Source organism: Chelonoidis abingdonii, chromosome 1 (assembly GCF_003597395.2).
Source record: "Chelonoidis abingdonii isolate Lonesome George chromosome 1, CheloAbing_2.0, whole genome shotgun sequence".
NCBI lineage: Eukaryota > Metazoa > Chordata > Testudines > Testudinidae > Chelonoidis > Chelonoidis abingdonii.
The window spans coordinates 358693454-358720290 of record NC_133769.1 but is presented as its reverse complement, the minus strand read 5'-3'; the positions used below and the strand labels follow the sequence as shown (position 1 = coordinate 358720290).

The window sequence follows — 26837 nt, the reverse complement described above, 5'->3', positions numbered from 1 at the left end:
AGAGAATTCTGTGTCCATGTCCTCATCACTCTCGTCGCCGCGCTGCCGTAGCCGCCTCCTCCTCTCCTGGTTTTGCAGGTCCTGGTTCAGCATAGACTGCACAAGAATGCGCGAGGTGTTTACAATGTCCATGATTGCTGTCTTGAGCTGAGCAGGGTCCATGCTTGCTGTGCTATGGCGTTTGCACAGTTCACTCAGGAAAAAAGGCGTGAAACATTTGTCTGCCACTGCTTTCATGGAGGGAGGGTGAGGCTGTACGCAGAACCACCCGTGACAATGTTTTTTGCCCCATCAGGCACTGGGATCTCAACCTAGAATTCCAAGGGGCAGGGGAGACTGCGGGATCTATGGGATAGCTATCCACAGTGCAACGCTCTGGAAATCGACACTAGCCTTGGTACATGGACGCACTCCGCCAAATTATTGTGCTTAGTGTGGCCGCGTGCACTCGACTTTATACAATGTTTTAAAAAACCAGTTTCTGTAAAATCGGTATAATCGCATAGTGTGGACATACCCACTGAAACTGATTAACATGCTGACAAGATCTTCTAAAAGTGCAGCATGAAGGAGAATGAAGAAAAGGCACATTAAGCCATAGGCCAATGGCCAGTCCCATGTTATTTATTACACTGAGGTTAGGGCTTCCAGATGGGCTGCAGTGGCAGGCACCAGGCAGGGTTTTGGCATGATGGGAAGCAAGGTAGGTTGGGACCCATTGCACCTTTCCTCTGTTGAGAATCCTGTTGTACAATAATCTGTGCTCCCAGTGTGACCCACTTTGCCTCATACCATGAGATAAGTGTGATCCTCATTTTATAGCCAGTCCTGGGTCAGATCTTGAGCTGGTGTAAATCAGCATATCTCCATTAACTAAAACAGGACAATGCCAATTTACTCCAGCTGGAGAACTGGCTGGTTGTGTTTCACCAGAGGCCAGTTCTGTCTCACTCCCGTCATGGTGCAGGATACATAAGAATGGCCATATTGGGTCAGACCAAAGGTCCATCTAGCCCAGCATCCTGTCTTCTGACAGTGGCCAATGCCAGGTGCCCCAGAGGGAATGACCAGAACAGGTAATCATCAAGTGATCCATCCCCTGTCGCCCATTCCCAGCTTTTGGTAAACAACCCATAACTATCCATAATTATGGCTAACCCATAAGAGGCTTCTTCCAACACAAATGATTTTATGAAAGGTGCCTGAGTCCATTTGTCCACTAACTGATGTCTTTCCCCTCAGATTCAAATAACATTATAACTCAGGCCTTGTGGTTGTCAATTATTTTATTTATTTATTTTCCTGGTGCTTCTCTGCTGTGATGTAATAGTTAAAAACAAGATCAACTTTGCTTCAGGCATGTACCATGTTTATTAACAGCAAAAACATATTATCTAGAGTAAGCTCAAGAGCAATTTACAGGAAAAATAAGTGTTTCAAGTTATTCTTTTTTTAGAAAAAAACTCATGAATAAATTAATAACTTAAGTGATTAGTTGTCCACAGTGATTTGAAAAATTAATAACCAACTCAAACAGACACCACAAGAAGACAGACACTGTACATTTTGCCACTGATTATTTTTGTCCTTTTTGACTTCTACAAATGGAAAAAAATACCCCACAATCCTGTTTAAGAACAGTCAGACACTTTGGAACACACAAAATATCACTGAGAATATGCTGCAGATTCAACAGCTTCAAAGCTGTCAGTCATACACGCCTCACAGCAGTTAAAAAAGCTATCCTAACATAAATGGCTCTAGTCTAATTACCATTGAAGTCAATGGGAGTCTGTTGAACTCAGTGGAAATTGGATTGGGCCTCAGCGATTATTCAAAGGATCTGATCCTGAATTTACTGAAGTCAGTGTCAGAACTTCCATTAATTCCAGTGGATGTAGGACCAAGTCCCTAGCTACATTCCCTATATTCATTGCTTTCCACCCAGGAGCTCTTAATTGCTCATTAAAGTGGCAGATGTTTTCTTGTATGATATGACAGCAGAGCTTCAAAACTGTGTAAAAACCCTTCTCCCACCACCTTTCTTCACCTGCACAATTTAGGATTAGCGCTTTTAACGGGTTTTATCCAGTAGGACATCCTGGTTCCAGGATGGCATTGTGATATTTGGTGTTTTAACATTAAGGTGCATCATCATCATGTAGTGATCCAGTAATGTACAGACTACTGACAGAACTTTGCATCTCCTGACATTAACTAATTAACCCTCACAACACCTTCGTGAGATAGGGAAATACGTACTACTATCCTCATTTCACAAATGGGAAAGAAAATGAGATCCAGGCAGGATAAGTGACTCACCCAAAGCCACAGAAGGAGTCAGCGGAAGAGACGGGCTGCGAACTCATGACTTGTCTTCGTGCCCAGTCTTTGATCAGCCCTCTAGAGCAGTGGTTCTCAACACAGAGCTGCGGCCCATGTGACATCCTTGGGGCCATATAAGTAGTACTGGATGCAACCCACATGACACATTCTGGGCTACATATGCAGCTCACAATGGTAAATAGGTTGAGAACCACTGCTCTAGTGTGTAGCCCACACTCCAATTTGTTTGTGCACCCCTACAGTCTAACGAGTGGCCCTACAGAATAGAAAAGCCCTACTACCACTACTGAGTTGATAGAAAATCTAATTTTGCTCAAATGATAGAGCTGACAGTCCTGGGTTCTATATGTTTGTGTTGCAACTGGTGATCCTGCCATCTGTATGCACAGGGGAATAAATGTTACAGTGGAGTCACATTGAGCTGGCTTGGAAAATATCTCATGACACTTTGGCAGCCCTACAAGCCTTAAATATTGAGTCTTTCCCATGTGAACCAGCACTGCGGTGACCTTTGCAACAATACATCCCAAAGAACTGTAGAGACGAACAAGAGACCGAGGACAGACCAACAGAGGGAAGGATGCCATGGATGTGGCCATGGAAGAGATTATTTAATAAAACTACAGCTGTCAAGCTGCAGGAATATCATTAACAGTCATAATATCAATGCATAAATAACAGCATCTTAGTGCCTTTCAGCTGTGAGCAAAAGTACTTGAACTAAAATAGCGCAGGAGAACAGCGAAAGGAAAAACTGCAGTGGAATTAAGGAAATGGTTGATACAGGGACAGCAACTTGGGGTGCACTGGAACCGTCAGCCTTCAAATATACAAGCTCAAATGTACCTAGTCCCGGTGACTTGAGGATGGGTAGGTCACAATTCTCTCCAGTCACAGCTATGGCTACCAGTCAGCATCGGTCCTGTTTTGTACATGTTATACTGAAGAGGCCTAATAAGTTATTGTATAGAAGTCAGTGCTTTCGGATACATGCGCCCTTAAAAAATACCTGCTTAGCATGGTATGGCCGAGGGTTTTGTGCCATGATCTTGTTATACCAATAAGAAAAATGGCACAGCGCTTGACAAAAATTCAATCTCTCTTCATCACCACACACCCATTTTTTTTCTAGGTGGGACGACAAAGATGGGGGGCCTTGGCCTGAGAATCAGGCCAAGCCTTTCATTGGCATTTAAGATTAATTATTTTCAAGGCATTAAGCTCCCTAAAATACCCAGATCTAATCAAGAAGCCACTTTTTCTTGGCTGTCCCACTGCAGATGGAACACAATAGACTAATTCCCTCAGGGCAAAGTCATTGATGCCCATGCATTTAAAGCTGTTGGTTTTCAGGCTGGGTTAAGCAGAAATGCTGCACAAACATTCACCAGGGATTGAACAACCAGGAGTGAGATCTTTTGTCACAGCAGCCACCTATATCAGGTCAACATACTTAGGCCCTAAATGTGCCTGTCTTTGAAGGCAGAGCACCATAATGCACAGCACATGCAGATTATTATCGAGTATGCACTGACTATGTGCACTGTGCTGTGTAATAGACGTCTGAGGAATGCGCCACCTTCCTGAACAACATGAAAGGGAGACCATAATGAGTGCTCATCAGTGAGCAGAGCAGGAGATGCACCCAGCAGTTTCAGGAGGTCTGTAGCTGCCTTAAAAGTAAATCTGAACATACACACATATTTACTTGGACAGGGTGAGAAACTTTGATCACCAACTTCAAGTCTTGTTCCCAGTCACGGCAGTGTTACAGTAGAGATGTTTGCATTTGACTGAATGTTCTAGCGTGGAATTAAAGCAATCACTTGGGACTGTCACACCGAACAGCTCATCTGCTATGGTATCTGTCATGCCACTGACATCAGTCATAAAATGCCCAGGCTGTTCCTGTTTCAGCTCCCTGGCTTTCAAGATATACAATAGCATCCTAATAGTACGTGGCCATTTGACAAGTTCAACTTCTCTCCAGCCTGGTAGATGTGAAGAGAAAATGAATTTCTGATCACGCATCTTCTGGTGAATTCCCAAAGCTCTGAGTATACGTGCATGCAGGCTACAAGTCACACAGGCAGGGCATGTATCGATTTACTGTGAGCACAGAACCTGCTCTAACATCCATTCAAATCAACAGGAATCTTTCCATTGACTTCAGTGGGCTTTGAATCAGGCCCAATATTTTGTTAAGTTTCCTGTCTGAAGCTGGCTTCAGTTTCAGCTCTATAATAATTACATTGTTGGGGAGGCCTGCCTGTCCTAAAATGTGGGGTGGTACTGCTGTGTGCTGTTAAAATAGCTGTTATGAAGCACACCAGAGGTGGCTGCATTCCACTGGTGAGCGAAATGAACCTAAAGGGTTAATAAATTAAAGGGGCATTGTAAGGCCAATAATCATATCTTGTTAAAAAAAAAAGAGTCTTATCTGTGTTAATGATAATATTTTAGAGCACTAAAATTGGAAGAATTTTAAAAATATTATTTGTCTCTCAATGCGTATGCCATTTTTGTTGTTACATTTTGCAAATCTCTTCAACTGGGCGAGTGAGAATAGCTGAGTCAGTTTTGCTTTTGTTTCCATTTATTTCCATTTCCTGGGTCTCAAGAAGTACCACAGTGCTGCAATGTTTAGACTACAAGGGTTGTCAATATCCTGTTAATGGGACTCTTGAATTTAATGGGAATCTTTACACTGACTTCTGTGCTCTTAGGACCAGCCCCACTGAGCTCTGCGATGAAACGGGCTATAGAAGTGCAACATATCGTGCTCTTCTTGTATTGTCTCACTGCAAAAAGGTTCAGACGCCATATGCAGGACAGAGTAGCTTGCTGGCGACAAAGCACTCACAGACCTATGAAAGACAGAGATCTATGCTGGCCCCATTAGTATTCTTTTTATTTGGACCATTATCACACCTGCTTTATTTTTCCTGTAAAATACCATCATGGCAGCCTTGCAAAATATGATCAACAGCCTTTTGCAGGTAAAGAGTAGAAGAGTAGAAGATGTCCCTGGGCTGATAAAATTTCTGGACCGTTTTGCAAGGCAGCATAATGGTCTCAAAGAGCAGCATCCTTCAACAGGATCCACTTAGGTCATGCAGTGCTCATTGCAGGAAGGGGGCAGGGGCAGATCTGGAAGAGCTGTTAATGCCCAAACAATAATAATTAGCAATAATTAATTTCTTGCATGGGGTGGGAACTTGGGGTATGGGGTGGGGGGTGGTGCTGCAGCACCCCTAAGTTTTACACTGAGCTCCGCTCCTGGCCCCACACTTGGGGTCTTGGCTGCCAGTTCCAGGGCTCCTCTCTTGTCCCCGTGCCTGCCCCCAGCCTCAGCCCCCTTGCCCCTGTCTGGGTCCCCCCTCTTGGGGAGACATGGCCCTGCTCCTGGTCCCAGCTCTGGGGGTGAGGGGGTCAGACAGGGGTAAGGGAGCTGGCTTTCAGCACTTCCACTATTAAAAGTGTTCCAGTGCCACTGGTTTCTTGTTGATGCTGAAGGAACTTTACTTAAAAACTGAAAAAGAACCAACTCATTGGCAAAGCTGTGCTCCCCACTCAGAGTGAAATGAAGTAGAAAGCCCAGACAAAGCCCTGAACCCCACTGAGGGCCTTCATCTGGGTCTTCTGCCCTGGATTGAATGTCTTAAGGCACCTGATGGGCCTGATTCTCCTGTTGCTTACACTACACTATAATCAGGAGTAGCTCCACTGATGTCGATGGTTTGAGCTGTATGAGCCCCCTCTCAATATGTAAACATGGCTCAGTATTTTAACTCTCCTTCTGAGGCATCTTCATAGCGAACACGGGGACTGGGCTTACAAGCCTGGAGCCAAACACCCCTGCCCTTCGGAGCCCTGAGGCAAGGCTAGGCCTCAATTTCACAGCATGGCCCTGTCCCAAAATAGGGCTTAGGCGGGACACAGGTCCTCATGCTGGCCCTCTGTGCAGGGGTAAATTCCACCCAGGCAGCTACCATGAAGTCTTTGGATGGAATGACCCCTGAGATGAAGTTCGCTGATCACTGAATATTGGGAGAGAGCTTGACACTGTCACTCGTTCTGGAGCAGATACTTAATGTGAATAAGTCAGTCCAGGCTCAGGGAGAATTAATTAATGTCTGTTCAAAGGCACCAGATGGTCAGTCCTGGAGACAGACATTCTCTATAGATGCACAGGCCAGGCACGGTTTAATGCCTTCCTGCCCTGCCAATAGACCTCAGCCCTATCCTGGGGAACAGAGGGTGTTCAGCCTTTGTATGTATTGTTCTGCATACAGTGGGCTCACCTCAAAGCCCCACAACACCAGGCGATACATTTCATTCGGGCTAGTGGCTTTCATAATGATGCTTCTAGGATTGCACCAGGAGTTATAGAATTAAGGCAAATGCTTGTGTAATGTGTAATGAAGGCATTGGAGAAATGTGAATGGCATCGTTTATAGTGTCAGTCTGGGCTATGTTATCTGTGGTGCGCTCCTGTACGTTTCATTCTGTGTCTTTTAATAATCGGGCATTGGGTTTGTTTTCAATTGGCATTCCAATTTGAAAGTGTTTGCAAATATCATGCTATGACTGTGCATTTGTAATACATTGGCCCCGTGTGTGCGCGTGTGTGTGTTATCATGTCTCCCTCTCATAGCGAGCCTGTGACTACAGCAGCCAGCTACTTACTACTAATGGAGAAATTCCTTTTACTCAAGTGGTAGGGACCCGTGTTTTTGCTGCTGGCAGTTCTGCATACTATCCCCTGCTGATGATGGCAGTGTCTGTATGTGGCTTTAGTTCAGCACACATGCAGCTTGGCAGTCATATGAGCATGAGGCTGCAAGGAAATGCACAGCTCCTACTTGTAAACATGACGTGTGCATGATTTTATAGAGGTGCATTGGCCATCCATCATGATAGCTGCTTCACAGGCATGCTGTTTGTGTATGCCCAGTAGCAGTGCTAGCTACAGTCAAAGAACCAGGATTGGCACCACTATGACATTAGAACCAGCCTTGCAGTGTTCACTACTCTACTGCTTTTGCGTCAGTGCAACACAATATGTAGGTGATGTTGTTTTGACAATCCCCACCACATGTTACTCAGCCAGCGTTAGCACATTCAATAAGCATTGGGTGGCTAACAGAGCTGGTTGGGAATTTTCCATCAGAATGGTTTTCTGATGGAAAATGTCCATTTTGCAAAATCACAATTTTTTTTCTGTGGGAAAATTTCAATTTTGCCAAAAAATTTCAATTTTCCATTTGGAAAAATCCAAATGTCATTTCCCCAGCTGTTGGCCTGGAAGGCTTCTGCTGTTTCACTTTCTGCCTGTGAGGAGAAAGTGAAAATGACAAGAGCCTTCCTGGGTGGGCAGCTGGGAAGTCAAAAAATGCCATTTTCAGTTCTTCCTTTGACTTTCTGAAAATCCCTTCCTGTGAAAATGTCATTTTGGACTTTTGATCCCAGTTCAGGACAATTACAAAAACAAAAAATGAACTTTTTCATGGGAATGGAGTTCCATTTTCTGGCCAGCTGTAGTGCCTAATTCATTTAGGCCCATTTGAAAATCTCACCCTTTGTAATCCATCCCTGTTGCCAATGGGAGGGGGAAGTAGGAGCCGAATAGATACTCTGAGTCTTTAATCATTGTGTTTATCTTAACCTCTTGGTTTATCCTTCTGTTCACTCTTAGCTTACAGCAATGCTGTTTGTCCAAATCAATGCTTAGCATGTTTCTAGCATTCTGCTTGGTAATCAGACCATTACATGTTGATCGTTGTTCCTCCATATTGTTACGAGGTCATGGATTGTTATCCATGTGTTTACAGATTATTATCCAGGCAATAGGTTCTCCCTTCCTTCTCACTCCTCTCAGAGGGGGAAGGGCTTAGAAGAAGATGAACTCAAAGTGCTGGATGAGTCAAGACCCTGGACCTCACTGCCCTATGTATACTTGGTGCTCATTGTTCATTAGAGCTAAGAATTGTTAATTTCATCAACTACTGTAATGTAGAGGCACTGCACTGTGCAAACCACATGACTGAGGCAACTAGAGATGGGGGAAGGCAGCACAGGTCAGTTCTTTGGGCCCAGTGCACAGTCGTTCCCTACAGCACGTTCCTTGCTGCTTTATTTAAGCCAGTTTTAGGTCACTCAAGTGATGGGACTGCCCTGACTCCTCACGGGAGACTATTCCCCAGCTGAAGATCTCACCAGTAGCCTACATTTCTTTCACTGAACTTCACTGCATTACACCTAGCTCTCCCTCCTTGGGCCTCTTCAACAATTCCACTCCTTCCTTGGTAGAGCAGCTATGCTCACCAGATCCTTGTCGACAGTCCCATATCCCATTCCCTGTACTCATCATGAAGCCATACAAGTCACACATGGGCCTAACTCTCCACTCAGACTCAGGGAAGTCTTTTCCTGCTCCCATTGCAATCAATGGCAAAGCTTCCACTGATTTCAACAGCAGCAGAATTGTCTCCCAATGAGGCTGCAAACGCTGCAGCCCTGGGTAGAAGTTGGCCCTCAGGGTCAGATCCAGAGCCTACTGAAGTCAGTGAAAGGATTCCCATTGAGTTCAAGCCTCTAGCCCTTTAATTCTGCTTTCACAAGGCCGATCCTGCCAGCCCTTTAATTTTGGGGAGCTTTGAACCCCCCACCCCCACCCCACCAACACCCATTTAAAAAGAAGAGGCACCTCTTGCTGTTTGATATATTATGTGTGTGCTGAGGGGGAGGAGAGGTCAGCCCTGGAGGTCTAAGGTTGTCTCAACCCGTCGGTCAGTCTGGGCACTTTGCAAGCTACAGGTATTGGCACACAAGCCATGCCGCCTGATGGAGAAGCGCCCCCTGCAGGTTACAAAGGCATGTCGGTTATTATTGACAAGCGATTTGATAATAAAACAAGTACATATTAAACCTGGCAGTTGCCCATTTTTTGAAGAGGTTGAAGAGGTCAGGACCACCATACGGTATGGAGCGGGAATCCGTGTTCTGTAAAGGATGCCACCAAACCAGTATACATTCGGCACAGTTCAGGTGTACAGTACGGAAGAAGACTGAGAGAGATACTACAGTGTTAGCAGGTACAAGGTGGCTTTAATAACCGCTGTAAGCAGAAGACATGCAGGGCATTTGTGACCCCAGTATTGCTAAGTTTTAAGTTCCTGAACAGTATATCCAGCAGCTAAAGTAATAGCACAAACCCAGCCACTGCAAGTAGTTGGTCTTTGTCACTGGCAAACAATATCTGCCAAGTCTTCCCCTGAAATGAAGTTTCTTTTTAAAAAAAGACCCAAACAACAGTACTGTAGCAATGCAACCCCAAAGTGAGCTCGCGTACCCAGGGGGACCCCAGCCTGGGAAAACCTGTTGGACATTTGCCTGTCTGGATGGCTGTCCCCATCTGCCCCGTCCATTACTGCTTCATGCTCTTAACGGGCTCTGCTGATTGCCGGACGTCGGTCCACTCCTGCATGGTGCTCTGCAGGGCTTGTGTCTTCTCTTTGTCAACCTGCACATAATCGACCTTCTCGTCTGAGGCGACTGACGATGTGGAGGGCTGGGTATAGGGGAGGAGAACACAGCATGACGTAAGATAGTACCTCTAGCCCACTCTGCTGGCCTCATCTCTGTCCTCTTGTACAATCTCACCCCTCATACTGTACGAGCCTTCTCCTCTGCAGCTCTTGCTATCTGGAACCACCTGCCTATATCTCAGCCTGGGTAGCTCTTCATTTATATTACTTGCAAATCCCTTCTTTAGATTCCTCTTATTTCTTAACGAGGCCTTGATCAAAAAACTCCTATTGACTTAATAGGCTTTGGATCAGGCCCAAAGTGAGAGCCTGGTCTGAAAGAAGAGTGTAAAATGGTACCCTGGGTTTCCATGTTTATTGTCTCTCAGCGACTCTGCATCAAAAATGCAGTTTACAAGCAAAACAATATTGCTTTCTAACTGCCAGCACTGCAAACACAGCCTGGGATCTGAGAGTCCAATGGGGTTCTTTTCGTCTCACTAAGCAACTGTTAGCGACAGTTCTAGAAGGACTAGAATCCAGCTCCCCCTCTCTTAGCTGTGTTGGCTCTGTAGGGCTAACAAGGAGTAAAAGATTATTTTTGTCATTCAAAGAAGCAGGTGCAGCTCCAAATTCACAGAAGGAGCAGATCTGCTGAGTGAGACGATGTTATTTTTACATAGTTGCTTTTCAGAGTACTTTAATTTTCTTTTCCCTCTGCAGTTGCTTAACTCTTTTAGAGAAACACCATTGAAAATCCCAGATCCAAACTTTGGAGGTTCAGAAAATCTTAAACTGGATCCAGATTAGATTTTTGAGGCTTTATGCCACCTCTCTAGTGTGTGTATTGTTTTGTTCTGTAATCCATGTAGTCGGCATGGAAGACACTATGTAGCATACAGGTGCATTGCATTTAAGATAGATATTTGAATATATTGAAGAGCCACTAATTTCATTCCATGTTATCTAGAAGCCATTTTGCTGGTGTTTCCCATCACTGGTCCATCTGCTCCTGCCAGCTAGTCCTCATTTGGCAGCATCTTAATTGGCTCAGCAGAATTTGGCTCATAGATAGAGGCTTCACTTTTCAAAAGTGACTTGTGATTTTGATGCTCAGCTTGATGCACTGTAAGGGCAGCCTGATTTTCCGTGGCTGAGTGCTCAGCACCTTCTAAAAAGCAGCCGCCTTCAAGGTGCCTCAAGTTGGGCATCTGAATCACAAGTCATTTTGGATAATTTAGGCCAGGGCACTTTGGAGATCCTGCATCTGAAAATGTAAGAAAGGAATGAGGGGACCTAATTCAGTTCCCATAGAAAGGGGCATCTTCCTGTTGACTTCAGTGCAAGCTGAATTAGGCCTAATACAGGATCTATAGTAGGTGGGCCAAATTCCGCTCTCATTTACAGCCATAAAAGCCATTGTCTCCAATGGTCTTAGTTACATCTCCAATACAGCTGCAAGTACATGAGTAAGGATGGACTTTGGCCTAGAATAATGTACAGAGCCAGATCCAACACCACTGACATCACTGAAGCAGTGTCTCAGCAGAGAATCAAGCCCCTATTGTTTGTTGAGCTGGTTTCAAAGCATTAAAAATACATAATATTTAATTAAAAATTAAAAAAAACAACCCAAGATACCTTTCTGTTTGGCCCAGGTGAGTTTGGCTGGAAGTCCAGGGCTAGATAATCCACACTCCCCGAACTCTTTTTTGCTGCTGGGCTGTTGGTGCCACTAGGAACCGGAGAAGCAGAAACAGGATTTTGCTAATGTAAGAAAGAAGTGGGAGAAAAAAAGGGTTAATAAAACAAGGAGAATACAAGGGACCTCAAACCAAAATCCCTCACTGGTAGCACTTTAAGCGAGAGCCTGGCCTGAATTCTTCCCTCACTTACCCCTCTGCAATTTTTTCATAGATTCATAGACTTAAGGTCAGAACGGACCAATCTGGGTCAAGAGCCATGAGAACAGCACAGTGGACTGAATTTAATGGGGTTCTATAGCCCAAATCACGTACTTAACTTGATGCACTTCAATGGAACTACTCACATGCCTGAAGTTAAACATATGCATAAGTGCTTTGCTGGAACCAGGCCTTAGCATGGCCATAATTGGGCCCAGAATCATCATTACACTTTGCTACACTGCACTGCAGGTCTGAGAAAAGTGTGCACACTCTGAATACATTTCCCAGCATAACAAAGAGCTCTGTGTAAACTTAAATACAATTGATTAATAATAGGTCATGGGGTAGCAGTTTGTAAGAGACACAAATTCTCCTGTCTCTTTCATCAATGTCACTGGTTATAGCAGCTGGGAACCTGCTTTTTCATGCTTGGGGCAGTATAGACGGCTCCCGCCCTCCCGCTCCCCACCACACACAGTCAGAGAATGCCAGCACTTCCTGTGGGAGAAGGGTCTAAAATCAATCTAAAAATAAACAGGTACAATAAAATGTGGCATGGAAGTAAAATAATAGAGTTTTTGGTCCTCCAGTTCCCAGAGAGGACCATGATATGATGCAGAGTAGTACTTAATAAAGGGAGCATCATTTTTGAGTTTTCTGGTGCGGGAGGAAGAAGCACACGGCATGTCTTGTCCACTCTCATTCTCTGCTCCCACACCATAAAACAGGATGTTTCGCATAGATACATGTTAGAATGCCATGTTACAAACAACTGCCCTGTAATCCATAAGGATATATACTGTCCTTATCACCATAGATCTGAGTATCATTAACACTATGGTAACTACCTGTGGTTTGCATTTATAGAGCCCAAGTCACTGCAGGACATAGGTGCCTTGCTTAGGAAGCTCGACAGTGCTAACAGGACTTACCATGGCCACGTAGTTTTCCTCGCTGTCTCCCGAGTCAGTGCTGGTGATGCTCTGGGTGGAGACTGGGCGGCAGTATTGTGAGGTGCTGGAGTTGAAAGTCTGGCTGTAATGAGAGGTGCCGATGGGTTGGTTACAGCTCAGGACCCCGCTGCTCACCACTTACTAGGGATGAGGTCAGAGTTGCAGAGCTGGGATCCAAGTCTGAACTCTCCTGCAGCTCATGGATGAGATTCAGGGTTTTGGTGCCACTTAAGAAGGACCATTTCTAAAGTTTGTCTCCACAACGCAAGCTTCCCGTAGTTCAGGGAGGATCCAGATTTGGGCCTTTAGCTCTGGCTTATTTCTGTTTAATATCACTGTGTTTCTGTATGTCGCCTCAATTCTCCTGCTATCATATTACTAGAGTCCAGGCTCCATAAACTCTTTTATCTCACAGGATGTATTTAATTGCAATCCCCTTATGACAGCACATAGAGCCCCCGAGCTTCTTGCGCCATTTCCCCTCCATACTAATCACAGCTTCAAGCTTGCGTTTACTGTGCAGTAGCCTACTTGCATTTGGATGGAAGGCTAAACCTTGAAAGCCTCATCTTGTTTTCAGTCAACCAGATCTAATTACTGTATAAGGAATAACATAATGCAATCAGAGTCTGTTACTGAAGTCCCCCTCTTAAAAAGCTATTGGTTGCCTTGCAGTAAAAAAGGGTCATAAAATTAGTCGATAAAAGAAAAATCCATTAGCTTCTGTGGGGTCAGGCGTCCTGTCAATCAAAACCCAAGCTTTGTATATTTCCTAATGTAGTGATCTGAGCACACAGCTCTCATGCCCCAGTCAGTCTCCAAACAATCCAATTTATTATAACAGTCATAACAGCTAATGTCCTCATATAGGACAATGTCAGACTATGAACTAGTGGCAGAACTGGAGTTGTGGGAATCCCGGCACTTTTGGCTTGGAGGGTTTGGTATGAAGCTCTTTAGTTACAATTTGCAGAGTTCCTCACAGCTGAGCTTTGCTTTAAGGGCTCTCAAAGCAAAATTCAGTCAAAACCTTCTGAGTGCCATCCTGGTTTGCATTGACACTGTGGGTTTTAATATGAAACGATATATTTAATATGAAACCAAGTTTTGATATGAAACCATATATTGACTCCAGGTTCATCTGAGTCTGGGCTCACTCCAAGATTTTGTAAACCTCAGCCGCACAATGACAACCCTTGCTCTGAATTTGGACCAAAACTATCTGACTTAGGCGTGGTTTGGTTTATGCACAATTCTGAAAAGGTCAACAATCTCCAAATGAGATTAAACACTAGACTTTTGGTAATTAGCACTTTGTAATGCGCTGGATTTCAATGTGGACTTTGAGGCAATTCTCCTGTATTCACAGAGTTTTATCATACCACCAGGTAGAAAATTAGCAAATGCTGATACATTTCTCTGGATGGGCTAGAACTGGGGCCAACACTGGGATTTCAGATCTGAACATCAATATGCTTTGAGAAAATCTGATCCAGATCAAAACTTTGCAGCTGGCCCCTGCTTATAAAACACACCAAACAAAAACTCTGAATCCAGACATCCTCAAGCTTTTAGGGAAATTCAGATCTGGCTCCAGACTTTGCAGCTAGGGCCCATCTCCAGCTCAGAATCAAAATACAAATCTTGCAAGACAAAAGACTCATCCCATTAACAGAAAGAGAGATTAAAGAGACCAGCACAACAAGAACCCGAAGGCGCTTTTTGGTGCTGCCTACACTGGAGATTTAGGGTTACTTACATCTCAGACACACTGGTGTAAATCCAGCGTCTCCATGGACTGCAATGGCCATATTCCAGAAAGACGTAGATATTACTGAGACTAGAATGTGGCTCCTGTTGCATTCGCTATGCCATCACAATCTATCACCCTGAAGCTAAGTACGTCCAACTAATGTGGACACGGCCTGAGCCTGGTCCATGAGGGTGTTGCAGGAGTTAAGACTCCCCCCAATATACTCACGTTGGTCTGGACCAAGATTTGGTGACCGGTGATTTGAAGGGAAGCTCATCGATAACCGTGTTGTTCCTGAGGTCCAGAGGCATTGGCTTTGCTGTCACAGAAGGAGGATTTATTCATCAGTGAACACGTTCTTTAAACCCTCCCTAACACTAAATCACTGTATTTTAAAAAATAAAATGCAAAGGCCTCCACAGTCACTTGGATGACCAATACCTTTCTCCTCCCAATCATCCTTGCTGTCAAGGGAGTATTCCCAGTCACAACGTTCCTGCAGTCATTCTTGCAGGGGTTGCGGGAAATCAGAGCAGATTTCATCCCTCCCATGTGCACATCCCCACTCCCACTGGCTCCAATGGGAGTTCCGTTGTTTGGGCCCCAGAGGGGTGAATGTGTTTTCTATGGGAATGATAGGACCCCAAAACACCCAGCAGGACAGCATGTAGGTGTGGCTTATTAAAGAAACACTGATGCCCATTAGACTCAGAAAAGCTTTCCTCTGTTGATCGTCAGTCAGAAATTAACATTATCAACATGCCACTTTAGTTGCAGTGGGCTTTGACCAGAAGGTTTTCCATGGAGCATTTTAAAAGGAAATCTGCCCTGTAACATGTAGCTCATTACAAAGGACAGGAGAGCGCTGCTGTCCAGAAAGAATGGGAATAACTAACCATAATAATACAGCACTTTGTAACAATAGGCAGCTACCATGTTGATACTGTGCAAAAAGACAACCAAGGGAGGATATGATAGAGGTCTATAAAATCATGAATGGTGTGGAGAAAGTGAATAAGGTATTTACTCCTTCATATAACACAAGAACCAGGGGTCACCCAGTGAAACCAATAAGCGATAGGTTTAAAACAACCATAAGGGAATACTTCTTCATGCGACACACAGTCAACCTGTGGAACTCATTGCCAGGGGATATTGTGAAGGACAAAAGTATAACTGGGTTCAAAAAAGAACTAGATACGTTCACGGAGGACAGGTCCATCAGTCGCTATTAGGCAAGATGGTCAGGGATGCAACCTTATGCTCTGGGTATCCCTAAGCCTCTGGCTGCTGGAAGCTGGGAGTGGATGACAGGGGATGGATCACTCAATAACTCACTTGTTCTGTTCACTCTCTCTGAAGCACCTGGCATTGGCCACTGTCAGAAGACAGGATACGGGCCTAGATGGACCGACCATTGGTCTGACCCAGTATGGTTGTTCTTATTTTCTTAAAACACAGACTAGCGGCCTGATCCTGTCATGTGCTGGGCACCTTGTGCCTGTTCAACAGCACCCTCACACATTCAGTATCTCACAGAGCCATAGATTTTATGCCCCAAAGCGCCCATTAGAGTATCTAGTCTGAATTCTTATGTAACACAGGCCAGAGAATTTATCCAGCGATTCCTGCATTTCATCCCCACTGCACTGGGCTGCAGCTTCCATCTGAATGTGTGAGAAACCAGGAGACTTTCCAAGGTGCTCTGAATTCCAGTCTGTTATTTTATTTTCAAAATGGTGAATTTAAGAAAACGGTTAATTAATCAGTTACGACAATTGAAAAATGTGAGAGTTTAATAGGTCTCCTGCTGTTTCCTAAACTCAGCTGATTATTGATGTTATGGAACCGGCTACAGAGATGGTGCTATGTACTGTACATACCCATAGAGTACATCTCCACTTTGAGCTGGAGATATGACTTCCAGAACAAGGAGACATACCCGTGGGAGCTCTGATGGAGCTAGCACGCTAAAAGTAGAATGCAACCACCATGGTTAGCTGCGCAAGCATGTACCTCAGGCAGCTGGCCCCTCCCACTGCTTGTGCTGCCATGGCTGCACTTTATTTTCAGTGCGCTAGCTCAGTCAGAACTTAACCACACCACCTCCTGCCCCTCAGAGAGCTGTGGTGCCCAGTGCCTTAACCACACCACCTCCTGCCCCTCAGAGAGCTGTGGTGCCCAGTGGCCTAATCTACATGAGGAGGATGGAGCTCTGTACCGTATTTCCTCCTTGGACCTTTCAGTATAATAGCAGGTTCTGGAGACAGACCATGCACAGCTATTAAGGCGGTGCTGTTCCAGCTCTCTTTGAAGACAATGGGGATGTTAGCAGGCCCATAGTCACACGTGACTGGTATGTCAAGTAGCTGATTTGAAGATACATTTTTTGGTATACAGATTACTTGCTATGCATCCGATGAAGCGGGTATTCACCCACGAAAGCTCATGCTCCAAAACGTCTGTTAGTCTATAAGGTGCCACAGGACTCTTTGCTGCTTTTACAGATCCAGACTAACACGGATACCACTCTGATATTTGCTATGGGACAGATTTCTTCTGTTTCTTAAAGGAGGAGGGAGGGGGACCAAGGACCTTCCCCATTATAGGGCCTTGTGTAAAGGCCAGGAAGAATTCGATTTATCATGCATAAGGGTTATTAAGGTTGTGCCATCCCTGAAGATGGAAGACGAATAGGGAGGGGTTGGGATTGGGGCTAAGGCTCTGTCCCTGTACACAGATCCTGGTTAGAGCTGCTCAGAAATTGGGATTTTTGTTTCATGGTAAATTCCAGAACTTCTGTTTTTTCCCCCAAAATCAAATTGAAAAACCAAACTTTCTCATGGAACAAAAATTCCCCCCCAAATTTCGATTTGGAAAAAGGTTAAAAAGTTTAATTTTTTAGACCTTTATATTCTGTTCCGTAAGTAATGTTCCGAGTTCCTCTAAGAGTGGCCAGTGCAGCTGGCTGGCTGTGCTTGGGCAGGGACCAGTGCTCCACACAGGGCCATGGCAGCCAATATGTGCTGGAGGGCTCTGGAAGGCAGTGAGTGCCTCTCCCCGTGTTTGCCACTGTTCCCCCATGGTTATTTGGCACAATCTGATACCTCTATTTAGCAGTCTGAAGTATAATAACTAGTCATAGTGGAGATCCTGTGAAGATTCCCCTCAAGTACAGGTGTTTCTGTCCAAGGAACTGGTCTTACCTTTCCGGTCGGGTTTGAGGTTGCGGTTGACCGGTGGGGGCTGGATTTCGCTCAGCCGCCTGTGGCACTGGGAAATGGCTCCTCCTTTATGGACTGGGAGAGTCGTCGAGGACAATCCCAGGAGGTCAAAGTGGTGCGGACCAGGGCTCATGGGGATGTAGAGATTCTGGGAATTATCATTGGTTTTCTCCATGTTCAGCAGGGAGGAGGAGCCTGGGTTCATTGGGACATAATTGTCCTCAGAGTCAGCACTGTGGGAGCGAGCCACTGCGGCTCTGGCTTGCTGGAAAGCACAGGAGAGGTCAAGGGTCAAGAAGATATTTAGTGAGGTATGGAATACAAGCAGCAATGTTCAGCGTTACTGGACCCCAGGGTGTAATCCCTCCCTAGCACAGTGAGCAGACATTTACACTGGAGCTGGGGTCAAAGCTGCCAAATTCACATCAGCCATTGGATCTGAACAACAAACAGTTCCAAGTTCAGGGGAGTTCTGGTGCTGATCCTCAACCTCTCTTTGCTCCCATTCAGCTGTAATTTCTGGGCTAGCCTTTACTGCTAGAGAGAGGCAGAGTTACCTTTAATATTACAATTGATTTCCAGCATTGCCTAAGCTGTGCTAGGCACTTCCCAAACAGGGAAAGAGGAAACAATCCTTGCCCCAAGGAGCTGACAGTTCCTGTCCTCCTTAGCAGCTGTCTTTGCCCAACCCAAGTGCTCCGTAGCACTTGTCAGTTTTCCCCCAGGTCCTGGTTTTAATAACCCCCTGTGCTACTTTCCACTTGGGTTAAGGTGAAGCCCATCCCTTTGGTATCAGGTCTCCTTTGCTTAAGGGATCTCCAATAAATGCAAACCTCCCTCTACAACATCTTCTCATCCTCGCATTCAAACCCTGATGGTTCCCTGACTAGCTGGCCCACATGTGGCCCAGCACCCAAATTTAGCTTCCAAGACCTCCTTCCTACACCTCCCTATGTCATTTGTACCAATATGTATCACAACCACAGGATCCTCCCCAGCACTCTGTGGAAGTTTGTTTAGATGTCCATTGAGACCCAACTTCAGAGCTAGTAGAGAAGTAAACAAGGCCACCTCACCACATTTCCAATTATCAGTATTTCTAGTGACCATGTCTCCAACCACAACTCTATCCAGTCTCCGGATGTGACCTCAGCATGTGAGGAATGATAAATTTCCTCTACCTCTCCTGGAAGGCAGATCCCATCCACTGGCTCCTTCACTCCACCTTAGCCACCTCCCATCATGACACTGGCTCCCTCACAGGGATGGTTGGGACAGCCTGCTGTGAGGTGGACTGGCTTTACAGTGTCCCTATAATGTCCTGCAAATAACTCTGCCTCTCAATATGTCTGTTAGTCTATAAGGTGCCACAAGACTCTGTCGCTTTTTACAGAACCAGACTAACACAACTACCCCACTCATGCAAACTTCAGACTGAACTGAACCTTCTCGGAAGTTAGAAAATACTTCAGCCAACTCTGTTTCTCATGCATCTCTGCATGTCCTGGCTCCAGCTGTGACAGAAATGCAGAGTGAAAGGGTGGTTTAATGGTATTTCCAGTTCAAAAGGAAGCAGGAAATATCAGAATTCTCATGATAGAGTCTGTGCTGGCAACATTTCCAGCCCAGCTCTGCAGAATCATACATTCAGATTCATAGATTAGATTTCCAGGAACGACCATTAAATCAACTGGTCTGATCCCCTATATATATCACAGGCCCTTAAATTTCACAGTTACTCCTACATAACTTGTGTTTGGCTAAAACATGTCTTCCATTAAGGCATCCAGTGTTGACCTGAAGACATCAAGAGATGGAGAAACTTCCCTTCGTAGTTTGGTCCAATGGTTAAAACGCAGGATGTTTCAACAAGCATCCAATCTCTTGGATGCTTCTTTGAGCTGAAGTGCCAGTCAGATACGGTTTGTGTAAGCATCCAAATCAAATCTCAGTTCTGAATGGTATGAATTTATCTAGCTATTAGTAAACAACCTTTAAGGTGGTCATCACCAGGGTTGAACCAGAGACTTCCACGGCTTCAGCATGAGCTGAAGGACAAAGGCTTTAATTCTGCTTTCACTGAAGTTAAAGCAAAACTTCCATTGAGTCAAGCCCTAGGTCTCCAAGGTGGCAGCTGTAGCAGATTCACAGTGACATTTTCAGTAAGGCACGAAATTCTACTCTTGCCATGGAAGGCATGACCTAGCATGTATGTCGTATGGCATCCTCCCTGCGGATTCAGGGGCTGATCAGAATTGTACCACAGGCAAAGCCAGTCCTGGGGCATGGAATGTGTGTGCTGCATACATGGATGGCAGACTCACTCCCTCTGTGGCTGAGGAGGACATGACACACACTGACGAGTGGGTGATAGTAGCATCAGCTTACCAGATATGAGATGAACCCATCATTCACAGAGTCTGCTGACTGAACTGTGCTGCTGCCACCATGCTGGGGGTATTCGTAAGTCTCACAAGAAGAAGCTGAAACACAAATCATGGATTCACAATACACACAGTGCCTGTTTGTGATTCCTCTAGTTCTAACAGTGCCTCAACACATGTAGCCCTCAACAACTCACTTTTAACTATGCTATACAGTAAATGATGTGTGTTTAGGTTAGCAGAGCATGGGTAGCTGGGCAAGGAGTTTTGAAACTGTATAAGTCTTCTCTCTTTTTTTTTCTATCCCATCTCAAACAGCTCAGTCTAACTACTCCACAGCCATTTTATTCATTTATCCTCACTGATGGCTAGAGAGAGCGGTAACAGCATTTGGCTGCAGCTGACCTAGCTCAGTCTGGAATGGGGGTCCTGGAGGGAAAGGCCTCACCTTACATTAACTATTCTCCTAAGCCAGTTAGTTCCTTGCAGCTTTACAATTAACATTTTAAAAGTGCATGGTCATGTGTGTGTCCAGCTGGAGATGGCCCGACTCTGATTTTTGGAGTGCTGAAAAACCACAGCTACAGTCAAAGTCAACAGGAGCTGCAGCTGCTCTGGAGCGATGAAAATCAGGCCTGGAGGGCACTGAAAATTACCTTTAGTTGTCTCAGGTTGGGCGCCCAAACTTTGAGGCCTCCAAAATCAGTGGCAATTTTTGAAAACTTTGGCCATAAATTGAATTAAAAGTCAACTGTACCGGCAGGAGCTGCAAAAACTATGAATGGTGGCGTTTTGATCTAGATCTGAACTTTCCCAATGTTTGGGGGTGACTGAATCTGGCTTTTTGGTTCAGCCCTTTATACAGACAAGAACCAATACCAGAATTTGGACATACCCAAAAATTCAGGGGTATTCGTATACGCCACAAGCCCATCCCCTGAATATGTAGCACCAGCTCCTCAGTTGGAATAAACCAGTGCAGCTCCATTGATTTCGGCTGATTTACACAGGCTGAGCATCTGGTCCCACGTCTCTCTAATGGAGTCAGCATCTTCAGCTGTACTATACAACTTGATAGCTGGGGAAAAGACGCCTTGCCCCACCACACACCCCATTTAAATGTAACACTTACCTCGATGTAGTCTGCTGTTCTCCACAGCTGGTAACGTGTTCCTCCTGGGAATGGTAGCTGCCACGGAGACCATACCTAGGCTTTCACCATTCGGAGGGTGCTGCTGGGGGCTGCCCCACCGTGACTCCATCTGCCCTGGTTTAGGGGGCCGGGGTGGGGGAGCAGTGGGTGAATCACTGGAGGCCACGGCCAGTGTGTTGTGGTTCTTGTCCAGCGTGAATGTCCTTGGGATCTGGTATACGGAGAGAGGGGTGACGGGGATGTCATAGGAGTCCGTGGAGAGCTCCTCAAACTCCTTGCACAGGGTGTTGCTGGGAGTCTTAAAGGTATAGACCTCCTCATTATCCGTGTCAGAGCCCGTGAGGCTGGCTTTGGTGTGAGTGTAAGAGCCAAAGCTCCGCGGGAGGTCATAGGCACTGTCCCTGAGTGCCGAATTGTGTCTGCTGGGCTTTGGCAAGCTGTAGAATCCATGGACTTGCCCGCCGACCCCGTTCACACAGTGTCCATTGCCCTGGGAGAGCTTCTGAACGGCTGTGTCACTCCTCATGAAGAACGAGGATCTTGTGGCTTGGGAGAAGCTGGCGCTCCTAGGGAAGAGGAGAGGGTGTGGCTTAGCTTTCTGAGGCAGTGTGGTCAATGGCTACAGCAGGGGTCTGAGAGTCAGGAGAGCCACTGACTAGCTGGGTGACCATGGGCAGGTCACATGCTACACTCCCTGTGCCTCCAGCGCCGCCCAGAGGATTCAGGGGGCCTGTGGCAAAGCAATTTTGGGGTCCTCTTCCATAAAAAAAGTTGCAGTACTATAGAATACTATATTCTCATGGGGGTCCCTATGGGGCCTGGGGCCTGAGGCAAATTGCTCCACTTGCCCTCCTCACCTCTGGATGGCCTTGTGTGCCTCCCCAGCCTGTACAAGTGGATAAAGACACCTGCCTCACTTGGCTCCACCACAGAGCGAAATCCCCTGAGGGGAAACCTGGGGGCAGCAACAGAAGGGGAGGAGGAAGGGAATTCAGAGGCACAGAGCTTTCATGGTTAACTTGGGATCTGAGGTGCAGGGGGGCCAGACCTCTGGCTGTGTACTAGGTTGGGCAAACACCACCTCCCTGATGGTATGATTCAAAGCCCTTCCCTGTGGAAGAAATGACTTGGTTGTGACAGAATGCACTCCTGTGTTCACACCCTTTTCTTATAATTTTTGTACAAAGTATGCCTTGTGAGGTACCATGGGAAAACTCATAATTTGTGGGTCAGTATTGTCCTGATAAAATATGTGTGGCAACATTGTATGTGAAGTTATAAGATTTCCCTATGTGATGTTATTAACCTATGTTCCAAACCCCACCCAAACAGAAGTTGGCAAACAGGTCTGTCCAAAAACAAAGGAAAGTATGCTTTGCTTAATCTGCATTTAAGCAGTAAACAGAGTAATCAAACAGAGTAATCAAACAGAGAAAACAAAGGAAGTTCAAACACGTGGAAAAAAAACCCAGCAGGGAACATCCTTCCACATAGACTCTGTGTCTCTTGGGTCTCAGCTGGAAATGTTTTTCAAGAGGGGGTCTAAACCTATAAAAAGGGACAGGACACTCCCCCCGAGCACCTGTCTCTCTATCTCTGTCCCTGTCCAATGCATTCACTGCACCTGAAGAGACAAAGGAAGCAGCTGTTGGACTCCAGGGGAGGGGTCCTGACGTAAAGAGTTTGGTCAGTAAGCCTGCTGAAATCATGTGGTGAGAAAACTTTGCTTTGAATCTAATATAGTTTCTTAACTTAAGCATTAGGAGGAGTTTTATCTTTATTTTTCCTGTAACCATTTCTGATTTTTATGCCTCATTACTTGTACTCCCTTAAAATTTCTCTCTTTATAGTTGATAAACTTATTTTATTGTTTTATCTAATCCATTGTGTTTAATTTGAAATATCTGGGTCACTCCCTTTGGGGTAGCAGGCTGTGTTCCCTCTAATGTGCATGCCTGTGTGGCCTCACAGAAGCCCATCAAGGGCTGCACACCAGCAGCGCTGGCACGCAGGATGTGTAGGATGCATGGGGGCAGTGGGGTGTGATTATGGGGGTTTGGAGGACCTTAGGGCATGCAGGGCATCCTGACCCTAGCTCTGGTTCTGTGGCAGGGACAAGAGAGACACCTCTCTCCCAGACCGAGCTCTGTGGCTGCAGCGGGGAAGGGAGAGATGTCTCTCCCAACTCTGGGGCTGGAGGAGTCCTCTCTCACTCTGCTGCAACCCTGGAGCTGGGGAAACCTTGTGAGTCAAGAGACTTGGCTCTTTCCCCAGCTCTGCCATTAAGTTTCTGTGAGGCCTTGGGAAGTCACCTCAATCCACACTGTGCCTCAGTTTCCCCATGGGAATAATGATATTGACCTTCCTCTGTAAAACACTTTGAGATTTATAAATGAAAAGCACTAAATATAGCTGGCTTTTAGATTTGTGTTTTAAAAGGAAATTACCAAAACTAGGACTCCTGGACTATTTTTATGACTGTTTTTGTCGGATTTCCAATGGCAACAGTTCCCTGTTGTGGATTTAAACCTCCCCTAGCAGTGTTTGCAAAGCTTTTTGTGGGCAGGAGGACAGGTGGTTTATTTAGGGGGGTGATGCTGCAAAGTATTACTCATGTAGCTGTTACTCATGTGCGTGGCCTCATGGAAAGAAGTGGGAGAAGTTCATGTGAGGTGAAAGTTTGCCTGAGTCCATTGCTTGTAAAGTGCTGTGTAAATTTACAGAGCTGTGTGTGTTAATAACTGAGACACTGGAACACTGTATGTGTGCATGAGAATCTGAAGGTGAACTTTACTGTGCTACTTTAATCGTCCAAGATAATCCAGCGTAAAAATGTAAATGACATGAAGATTGAATAGTCTATAGGACTTTTAAAGTGCTTCGTATTGTTAATACAAGAGGATGGTAGTAAGGGGAATTTGAGTGTTCTTAAAAATTATTTTGAGCCTTAGTGTCCAGATTTAAAAAGAAACATTTACTTTGATTTCGAATATTGTGGTATTATATTTTACATTCAGATGAGACCTTTACAGATGAAGCCCTGTCTGAACGTTAAATAACTCTAGCATTTTGCATAAGAGGAAAAGATTCTTCCTATCCAAAATTCCCCTTCTCTTTCCAAACTACTGCACAGTGCTCTCTGTGCTGTTGGCCTAGCTGGCTGCTGACTTTCCTCCCCAGAGGTAGCTGCATTTCAGCATTTATATGTCTGGTTTGTGAAGCATGTACTGATCCTTGTGGAAGGAGGCTTAGAAATGAACAGATAGGTACTGCAGACGTCACCTGAAGACAGACCTTCCCTAAGGCCCAGCTAGGTGGTAGTAGTAGGACGTTGTGAACTCTTGGTGGGATAAGGGCTGCCGTGAAAGTACAGCGGTGATGGCGCACATCTGCATATTACCTTGATATTGGTTCTGCACATAACAAAATTCATTCTGCACATGGATGGAAAAAATTAGAGGGAACATTGGTAGCAAGTTGTGTGCATATTATTCCCTTAAAGCAGTGTTCCCCAAACTCGGGACGCTAAAGCCCCAGGCAGACTGGGCCGGCTTGTTTACCTGCCGCATCTGCAGGTCCAGCAGATCGCGGCTCCCACTGGCCACGATTCGCTGCTCCAGGCAGCTCCCATTGGACTGGACCAGTGAACTGTGGCCAGTGGGAGCCGCGATCGGCCAGACCTGTGGATGTGGCAGGTAAACAAACCAGCCAGGCCCATGAGGGGCTTTCCCTAAACAAGTGGAGTCCCAAGTTTGGAAAACACAGCTTTAAAGGAATAATGGACTTAATATATTTGTATGGTCCAGGATTGGGCTGGGCAGTACACGACATACATTTCTGGGGGAAGATCAGGGGTTGGGGGTGTGTTGGGGTCACTCTACAACATAACCCAGGCAGGTAGGAGTCAAGGTGTGGCTGGCTGGCTGGCTGCAGCACATACAGACATCGCTGGGACTGACTTGCATGCTGGAGGCTGTTGTGAGCAGTCCAGGCTGGAGGCTACAGCAGCAAGGCATGGTAAGGGGAAGCCCAGTTTAGAGGGCATTAGTCTGGACTGTACTCTGGTATGTTACAATGGTCCAGTATCATTGTTTGATAGCTGCTAGTGCCCCTGCATCTTGTCGCAGAAGCACCGGCCCATTTCCCTGCTTCTCTTTAATAATGTAACATTGGCCTGATGTTCTCATAGCATTATGCAGGGTTCCAGTCCTACGCCAATGGCAGCAGCACAGATAAAACCCAGCCCACTCTAAATATTCCAGGGGGTTTGTCTTAATTGCAGGCTCTTGCAGAAACCTAAGCACAGCCCTTAACCTCTGCCTTTCTAGCAGCATGTAGCCTGCCTGGGATTCCCACTGGCTCTGATGGGTGCATGGAGCAGCTACACAACTGGGCCTTAGCTCAGCTAGATCAGTCCCTTAATTCAATTAGTGACTGTTCCAGAAGGGCAACTTTTGCATCTTTCCTTAAAATACTCTTCCACTTGCAAACAGCCTCTGCCTTCTTCTCACCATCTGTTGCTCTCCCTCAGCTATATGTGCTTATGTTTATTTTGTATAACTTAGATGGAAAGCTCTTGAAAGCAAGATGCTTTTAGCTGGGCTTGCAAAGCGCTGTGTCAATCTGCAGTGCTATAGACATGGGTGTTCAAAATAATACCAACACACAAACAAATCTAGTGGGCACTGAGGACTCCTTGGTTGTTGCTGTGCTATGTTGCACTGCATGCTATGCTGATGCTGAATATCAGGTAGATCGCCAACCCTCCTGCTCCTTGGATTTCAGTGCAGTTACAGCAGTTTACATCCTCTGAGACTCTGCCCAATTCTGTATAACTTGGTGATAGGAGAAACAAGGGTTGCAAGCAATATAACAAATATCTGCAGGGTGTAACCCCAAAGAAGGAGAGGATTTATTTAGGATGATCCAAGAGGGGGCAACTAGAAGAAAAGGGATGAAATTTGGCAAAGGCAAATATAGGCTGGAGACAGGGAAACATAACCCGCCTGGTCTCTAGGATGCAGATGATATACAAAGAGAATGGCTGGAAGCCCCATCACCTGCGACATTCCATACTGGAGACAGAACAGCTGATCCATACATCCCGGTGCTTATGGGGTTGTAATTGGGTGCTATGGGCTTGAGATGCTTCTGTCATCACCACACACTATCAGTTTAAGCTGCATGGGTGTCAGCACTAGAGCTAGGTAAAACTTTCACAACATCACCCCAAACCAAAGGGAAAGCTGATAGCGCCACCTATAGGTAAAAACGAGGAGTCCTTGTGGCACCTTAGAGACTAACAAATTCATTTGCCACTTCTAAGGCCTGGTCTACACTACGAGTTTATACAGAATTTAGCAGCGTTAAACCGAATTAACCCTGCATCCTTCCACACAGCGAAGCCCTTTATATAGGTATAATGGGCTCTTAATACCGATATCTGTACTCCTCCCCGATGAGGGGAGTAGCGCTGAAATCGGTATTGCCATGTCAGATTAGAGTTAGTATGGCCGCAATTCGATGGTATTGGCCGCCAGGAGCTATCCCACAGTGCACCATTGTGACCGCTCTGGACAGCAATCTGG

General features: G+C 45.6%; 1 protein-coding gene across 1 annotated transcript in view; it reads right to left on the bottom strand.

The window, feature by feature from the left end:
• Positions 1–8495: 8495 nt before the first annotated feature.
• Positions 8496–26837, bottom strand: part of GAB2 (GRB2 associated binding protein 2) — a 195628-nt gene continuing 177286 nt past the window's right edge. Inside the window, exons 4-10 of the mRNA XM_075061796.1 lie at positions 21229–21815; positions 20101–20195; positions 17695–17977; positions 14717–14807; positions 12715–12817; positions 11517–11642; positions 8496–9919 (exon numbers count right to left, since the gene is read on the bottom strand). Of these exons, the coding sequence (XP_074917897.1) occupies positions 9776–9919; positions 11517–11642; positions 12715–12817; positions 14717–14807; positions 17695–17977; positions 20101–20195; positions 21229–21815 (1429 nt within the window). The 3' untranslated portion in view covers positions 8496–9775. The remainder of the gene's footprint in view (positions 9920–11516; positions 11643–12714; positions 12818–14716; positions 14808–17694; positions 17978–20100; positions 20196–21228; positions 21816–26837) is intronic.